Consider the following 7,988-nt stretch of genomic DNA (forward strand, 5'->3'; position numbering starts at 1 on the left):
GCCACGAAGTGAAACGCCCATGGAACGCAGCACACCTCCGAAAATACTTCCAGTAAGACTTGCTCACATTTTGAAGCAATTTCTGCTCATGCTGTTATCTTTTATTTTTATGTTTTATGTCCGAACAATTTCATGTAAGTCAAATCCTGCCATTAATGGAACGTCGACGAATTTCATTCGCTCGAAGCCGAAAAAATCCTAAGGCATGCAAAGGCTCGCCAAGTCTCAGAGCCTGTCTTATGGCGAGACAGAAGCCAAGCATGCCAGGATCTGCTCGGCCACGAGAAGGCAGCAGAATCCAAATCGATTAAAGAAAATCCTAAGGCATGCAAAGGCTCGCCAAGTCTCAGAGCCTGTCTTATGGCGAGACAGAAGCCAAGCATGCCAGGATCTGCTCGGCCACGAGAAGGCAGCAGAATCCAAATCGTTTAAAGAAAATCCTAAGGCATGCAAAGGCTCGCCAAGTCTCAGAGCCTGTCTTATGGCGAGACAGAAGCCAAGCATGCCAGGATCTGCTCGGCCACGAGAAGGCAGCAGAGTCCAAATCGTTTAAAGAAAATCCTAAGGCATGCAAAGGCTCGCCAAGTCTTAGAGCCTGTCTTATGGCGAGACAGAAGCCAAGCATGCCAGGATCTGCTCGGCCACGAGAAGGCAGCAGAGTCCAAATCGTTTAAAGAAAATCCTAAGGCATGCAAAGGCTCGCCAAGTCTCAGAGCCTGTCTTACGGCGAGACAGAAGCCAAGCATGCCAGGATCTGCTCGGCCACGAGAAGGCAGCAGAATCCAAATCGTTTAAAGAAAATCCTAAGGCATGCAAAGGCTCGCCAAGTCTCAGAGCCTGTCTTATGGCGAGACAGAAGCCAAGCATGCCAGGATCTGCTCGGCCACGAGAAGGCAGCAGAATCCAAATCGTTTAACGAAAATCCTAAGGCATGCAAAGGCTCGCCAAGTCTCAGAGCCTGTCTTATGGCGAGACAGAAGTCAAGCATGCCGGGATCTGCTCGGCCACGAGAAGGCAGCAGAATCCAAATCGATTAAAGAAAATCCTAAGGCATGCAAAGGCTCGCCAAGTCTCAGAGCCTGTCTTATGGCGAGACAGAAGCCAAGCATCCCACGATCTGCTCGACCACGAGATGGCGAGCAGAATCCCCAAGCATACCAGGATCTGCTCGACCACGAGAAGGCGAGCCGAATCCCAAGCATTGAAGAATCTTCGGAGGCATGTGGCAAAAACCATGAGCCAAGCCGGAGTCCGCTCGACTAGACAGAGACGAGCAGATTCTCAAACAAAAATTAACTCATAATTACAACACAAGAAAGTAATCAAAAAATATCCTTATTAATTGGTTAATGATTAACAGAGGGGATAATCTTCATGAACATTGTCCATTACAACAAAAGAAATATATCAAAAAGACGGCGGATCTGTGAGCCGAGCAGCATCGGTTGGCTGGACCTTCTCAGGTGCGGAGGGGGTATCGCCAGTTGCATCCGGGGGGGTGCTCGCCTCGCCAACTTCAGCAGGGACTCCACGAGGAGGAGAGTTTTCCTCCTCAATCACGATCGGCTCCACCCCCTCGGCATCTTCCTTGGCCGCCTCCTCATCCATATGCCGAGCAACGCCAGCTGCAAGGTCATCCATCTTGAGGTCAGGGTGTTGCTTCCCGAGGACGGCCATGATGCAACGATAGGAATGCCGGAGTCCCTGGTCGTACTGGTTGTCGGCCTCCCTCTCCAAGTTCTTGACCTGAGCTCGGTGGGAGTCACGGAGAGACTCGAGCTGAGCCTCATACATAGCCTTCTGCCTTTGCAGATCCTCCGTGACCTTGGTAAACTCCTCCTCGAGGGTAATGGCTTTTGCTTGAGCAAGTGATTCTTGCTCCATCAGCTTCAGATTCTCGAGATTCAGCTCCCCTGCTTTCTTCTCGGCAACGTCAGCTCTGTTCGTCGCCGATTGGATATCCTCCTTCATCTTCCGGTCGTAGCGGCCAACCTTAGCCTTGTAATAGGTGGTCATGCAGCTGAGGTGGAAAGCGCTATGCTGCATGGCCCCCACCAGCTCACCCAAGGTGCGGCCGTCAAAGGCCTCCAGATCCCTCTTGCTCACGGACTTAGTTAACTCATTGAGGTAAGGGACCAGATGTTCTGCTCGGCTGTCCGGTAAGCGAGGTCGAGGCCCGACAGGAGGAGAAGAGGTAGCAGGATCTGTGGCTACTCCACTAGCTTCCCCGACTTCTACAGGAGCCGGAGGTAAAATCTTCAAGGGTGGGGCCTGCTGCACGATGTTGGCCCGCTTCGCGGCAGGGGCATCCTTACTCTCGTCCCTCTTCGTGGTCGGAGGTCGAGAACGTTTTCGGGTCAGAGCCCCAATCACAGCGTCCTCCATCCTATGGCCAGGAAGTATCAAGCGAGACTCGAGCAAGTTGTATGTGGATATCAGTTCCCGGCTCGAGCAGGAATTGACTAGCACAGCCTCAACCCGTTTGAGCGGGCCGGGTCGGAGTGGGAAATGAACGCCCCAAGAAACTACAACATAAACGGACACTTGGTTAGAAACAAGCCAATGAAACAAGAACAATTATGGATACAAGACATCTGGAGCGAGCAGGCAACCTGGGACCGTGAAACGGGGTGGGACCCGATAATTCTTCCCGTCCATTTGTGCGACCTGACCCCAAGGACCCCCAGCAAAAAAGAACTTTCTCTTCACCACCACCAGTAGGGAGGTCGGTTATAGGTTTCCTGCTCTTGGTGCTAGATTGGAAGTAGTACCAGCCGGCATCTTTGGGGCTGCTCTTTAGCTGGTACAGGTGCTTCACCTCATCAACCGTGGGCTCGCTCTGGCAACATCTGTCCCACAATATGAACAGACCAGAGAGCACTCTCCACCCGTTGGGATTCAGCTGACCAGGAGCTAGATTTAGCCCGTTAAGTATCCGGGCAAAGTAAGGTTGTAAGGGACACCTCAGCCCGTACTTAAAGCTGTCCAGATACAGGGTAACATATCCCCTAGGAGGCCGGCTGGGAGCATCCTTCTTTCCCGGGACCTTGAGAGGTATCTCGCCAGGAATGCTATACCTCAGCCGGAGGTCCTCGAGCTCATCAAACGTGGTCGTGCACGTCATGTAATCAATAGCATAATCCCGCGATAGGGCTCTACCTCCTATTGTGCTCCTCCCCTCTGGTCGCGGCGCCCCCGATGGGGACGCCTCACCAGAATCATCTCCTCGACCCTCACTCAAAGTATCCTCGGAGTCAGAAGATCCATCCTCACCATTACTCCCGCTTGTAGAGGTCGTTTGGGGAGACATGCTCCTAGCACTAGTCCTGACACTAGGCCTAACAGGCTCTAAGGGGACCTCGGGGTCAAAGGCGGGATTGGTGAGCAGACTAGGCAGGAAATCCAACTCGTCGTCATCAACCTCAACGACCTTCTCTTTGCCTTTCGACATTCCCTAAACTCTAACCACAACACCACCAACTACTACCCAAACGAAAGAAAAAAGAAGTTATCTACAAACTATTCGAGACCGAGGAGAGAGAAGTAATACCTGAAGTACCGCTTCAATCGGAGAAAGGCAAGGGGGGGGCTTCGTGCCAGAACTTCTTTGCCGGAGAAACAGAGACGTAGACGGAGACAGAGTGAATGGTGAATATGCCGTTCGAGAGGATTTGGCTTTCCAAATGAGGACGGACTCTTGGGTTGCCAGCATATAACTGCGCCGAATCCCGAGGATCTCGTAACCGTCGGTTTGAAATTCAAATGGAGGGGGGGATTTCTGCCACGTCACCACGTCCGCAATTAAATGCGACATGACTCCTGGCAGCCTTTTCCAATCCCACGCGGGCGAGTACTATCGAGTTTCTACTGCTGGTCCACTACATTACCCAACACCAGAAACTGGGGGACCGGTGTTTGGGAGGGATACTGTTTGGGATAAATGCGTCGAAGGGACCAGGAATGACGAGCAGATATCTGATGGCGGAGTTTTGCGAACCGGTGTGTTCCATTAAAGCCTGGTGCGTGGAAGAACAGGAACAGAAATATCCTGCTCGCCCACGATGTTGTCATCCGCGAGGCCAATTTTCTATAAGGGGCATAAGGCCATTCCGGCTAGAGATCGAGAGGCGAGGAGACCCGGTCGACGGCAGTTGGCAAGACGTGCTCTCCAGCACGAGAATCTAGGCACAACGGCCACGCTTTCCCCAGAACCGCGACGTAACACGCAAGATCTCACAGAACCATGACGGCCACACTTTCCCCAGAACCGCGACGTAACACGCAAGATCTCACAGAACCATGACGGCCACGCTTTCCCCAGAACCGCGACGTAACACGCAAGATCTCACAGAACCATGACAGCCACACATTCCCCAGAACCGTGGCGTAACACGCAAGGTCTCACAGAGCCATGGCAGCCACGCTTTCCCCTGAACCGTGGCGTAACACGCTAAATCCCGTGTTTTGCCCATAACGCAGCAGTGGGAGTCCCATACCGTCTAAAAAAGAGCGGAAGACTGAGATTCAGAGGAAGCCTATAAAAAGGTAGCCAACGAAGGTAAAAGGGTTGGCATTCTGGAGATTAGAAGAGAAAAAAACCTAAAAAGAAGAGAAAAAACCTAAAAAGAAGAGAAAACCACAAAAAACGCCATAAGACCTGTGGCAAGCTTTTCCCGAACCTTCATATCTGACTTGAGCGTCGGAGGGTTTGCGCCGGGAAAACAACCGGCGTACTCTGACTTATCTGTGTACGCAGGGACCTCTGGAGAAGAAGCCTGGCGAGGAGACCTCCTGGTCGTGACGAAGTTGATCGAGCAGAGATCCTGATCGTAGAACGAGGGGAACCGGAATCTCGCATCAACACTTCAGGTTTTGCAAAGTGCCAATCTCCTTCGGAATTTCACCTGCCATAACGCAAAGTTAAAATATGATGTTATGTTTAGATACATGTGTATCTCGCCGGGGCTTTCTGCAACTTTGAGACAAGGACTTTTGAAAAAGTAAAACCTGTGAAAATGTCTTATCTACAGGCATCAATTAATTGATGAAAAAAGTTGATTCCTAACAAATTAAAGTTCAATGTCTTCAAAAGAAATCTACCGGCAGAACGGCATAAGTCAGTACGCGGTCATATTATAACTCTTTGTACTTATCTATATTTTTTAATTTGCCCATTTTGAACCTTAAATTCTATCTTTCAGTCTTAACCTTACGGCCTATGCTGTTTACACTCAAACTAAGATGATAAGATATTTAAAACACAATTAAATATTAAATGCTACAACACATTAATTTTCTGCCCGAAATTAGACGTTTGGATTCACCGTTAATCCGTTATCAATTTTTAATACAAAAGTTTGATTTAATGTAGGGCGCTAGAAACCTTTAAGAAATATTCCTAAAAATAAAAAAAGTTAAATCAATTATATAACTAATAATTTATTCCCATTGTGTAATTAATAATATATTCTAATTTTCTATTGTTAGTTATTGTAGTTTAAAATTTTACGTTTTAAAAGATTAAAACAATTTTATTCACTCTTACTTTTCTCCCTCTCGATAAACCTTCTAACAAAACACATACTGTCCTTTTTTTTTTTAACTCTTTACTTCTGCAAATTTAATTTATCAGAAATGTATAAAAAATAATTCAGTACATTATTAGGTAGGGCTGTTAAACCAATTTATTTTCCTCACTATACCCATTTCTGAAAGTGTATTTATCAAAAAAATTAATAGATCTCATAAACTCAAAATCACTCATCTTTCTCTAAATTGAATGTATTATATTAATGGTGTATTTACTAATTAGTAATTAAAATGAGCTGGAATCGGAATATGAATAACAATCCGAATAAGTTACTTACTAGAGCTATAGGAATCAAAATTGAAATAAGATTCTTTTCAATTGATGTATTGACTTTGTCTTATAATTGAAATGCACTATTATAATTTAGTAAAGTGTCCTTTGTTAATAATAATAGTAGTAGTGGTAGTAGTAATAACAATAATAATAATAATGACAATAATAAATAATATTATTATTATTTTATTGTTGTTGTTGTTGCTAATATTATTGTTGCTGCTACTGCTATAATTTATTAATTTTATTATGATGATGATTATAATTTATTGATTTCATTATTTTTTATTTTTAATTATTATTTAAATCAAGGATAAAATAGGTATTAGGAAGTTTATTTGGGGATAAAAAGGTCATTCCTGAGAATGGAGTTTTAATTCCCAACCCCTTCTTTGGGAATTAGAACTCTAGTAATGATTCTCGAAATTGTGGGCTCAACAATGTTCCATTATGATTCCAAGCTTCAATTTAACAATTAAATAAGTTTTTGATTCCAATTCCCATTCCTGGTTAGTAAATACAGTATAAACTTGAATCTATGACCTCTTACTTTTACTACAAGAGTTGAGCTAACCGAGCTTCCTTGAAAACAATAACAATGAAGAAAAACTTTATGGGCTGTTAAACTAGATTAAGTTCTTTTATCACATAGTTATATAAACTGATATATAAAACATTTGTCTGTGATACTTATAATTAACTATAAATCAAATATTAATTGCCCATAAAGGTTAATCTAGTTGACTTAACTCCTATAATGAAAGTAAGAGATTAGAGATTCAAATCAAACATGTGAAATTTAGTTTGGGATTTAAGTAACAATAAAAATAAAATAAAAATATCAATTTTTATTGGGTCGCATGTTATTATTAAGTCGGATTTAGCTATGGTGCAACTGTGGTACCATACCACAGCTGCACCTAGCCATTGGATCTAATTACCTAGCTATTGAATCTCTCATAATAGTTAAATCCAATAGTTAAGTGCAGCTGCGGTGTGATACCACAATTGCACCATAACTAGACCCTATTAAGTCCAAACAATTTATTAAAATTGATGAAATTTGATAAAATCTAGTCTAAGAAATCTACTGTTACTTTTGGGTTGTCATACCCTGATTCATAACAACTAGGGTGCAGAACAACCCAAAAACCAAAGGTCTTCCATTAAACAAATTGACCTGGATTAATTAAGTTAAAACACCTTGGATTATTAATATCAACATCAAATTAATTTATTTTGTGCGAAATTTACGCCCACTGTGACTCCAAGGGTGCCCTCTAAAGCTTAAGCCTACACTTTTGCAAATCAAATTATTTTTTCGGTTAGCCTATCATGAAGTAAAAAATTGAAAAGTTTGCGTAACTTAAAATAAGTCGTATTCATTAGCAAATGTAACTAATACCAAAAATGTACTAAAACAGTGTTAATTGCTTTTCGTTTTGTGAAAAATTGAAAAGTCTGAATTTGATTGAACTCCTGCTTTTGTATTTGATGTTGGAATATATAATTGTTAAGTGGTTAGTCTTTAAAAATCGAACATTTAATTACACAAAAATACGTGTTAAGGACAATATTCAACATTGACGGAGGAGGATTCATAGTTTCATACCACATCCTAAAATTGAATTTTGTATTTTATTTATTAAAAATGAATTCTGTAGACATGCAAATGCTGATATACATAAAAAGAGGAGGTGGAACGCACCTTGTAGGTTGTTATTACCGAGATTCAACCGCTCCAATTTACTCAAATTTCCAAACTTCGAAGAAATGCCTCCATCAAGATTGTTGAACCTTAAGTCCAATCCCTCTAGTTTTGATAAGTTGAAGAGAAAGTTTGGGATGGGACCTGTGAAATTGTTATGACGAAGACCTAATTTTTGAAGTTTGGATAAGACACCAATCCAAGCTGGAAGGCTTTCACTCAATTTGTTGTAAGAAAAACTAATGAATTTGAGTCGGCCGCGTAATTGCCCCAACTTGCTGGGCAAATGGCCATGAAAATTGTTATAACTAACATTAAGATACACAAGGAATGAGAGATTTCCCAAGTGTGGAGGAATGGCGCCTCCGAGACCCATATCTGAAAGATTCAAGGCTGTGACTCTACGATGGCGTACAC

General features: G+C 43.5%; 1 protein-coding gene across 1 annotated transcript; it reads right to left on the minus strand.

The window, feature by feature from the left end:
* Window positions 1–1,407: 1,407 nt before the first annotated feature.
* On the minus strand, window positions 1,408–3,451 carry LOC127900582 (uncharacterized). The gene is made up of 2 exons (XM_052435736.1): window positions 2,872–3,451; window positions 1,408–2,525 (listed from the first exon to the last, which is right to left on the minus strand). Exons 1-2 carry the CDS (start codon window positions 3,449–3,451, stop codon window positions 1,408–1,410), a joined length of 1,698 nt encoding a protein of 565 aa, XP_052291696.1.
* Window positions 3,452–7,988: the final 4,537 nt, after the last annotated feature.

This window comes from Citrus sinensis, chromosome 3 (assembly GCF_022201045.2).
Source record: "Citrus sinensis cultivar Valencia sweet orange chromosome 3, DVS_A1.0, whole genome shotgun sequence".
Taxonomy (NCBI): Eukaryota; Viridiplantae; Streptophyta; class Magnoliopsida; order Sapindales; family Rutaceae; genus Citrus; species Citrus sinensis.

Excerpts from the sequence above, each read along its gene's own strand:
- LOC127900582 (XM_052435736.1), bottom strand. The coding sequence starts at position 3,451 with ATGTCGAAAGGCAAAGAGAAGGTCGTTGAGGTTGATGACGACGAGTTG. Across the intron at positions 2,526-2,871 it reads CGGGTGGAGAGTGCTCTCTG|TTTCTTGGGGCGTTCATTTC; the intron begins GTCTGTTCATAT and ends TTTATGTTGTAG.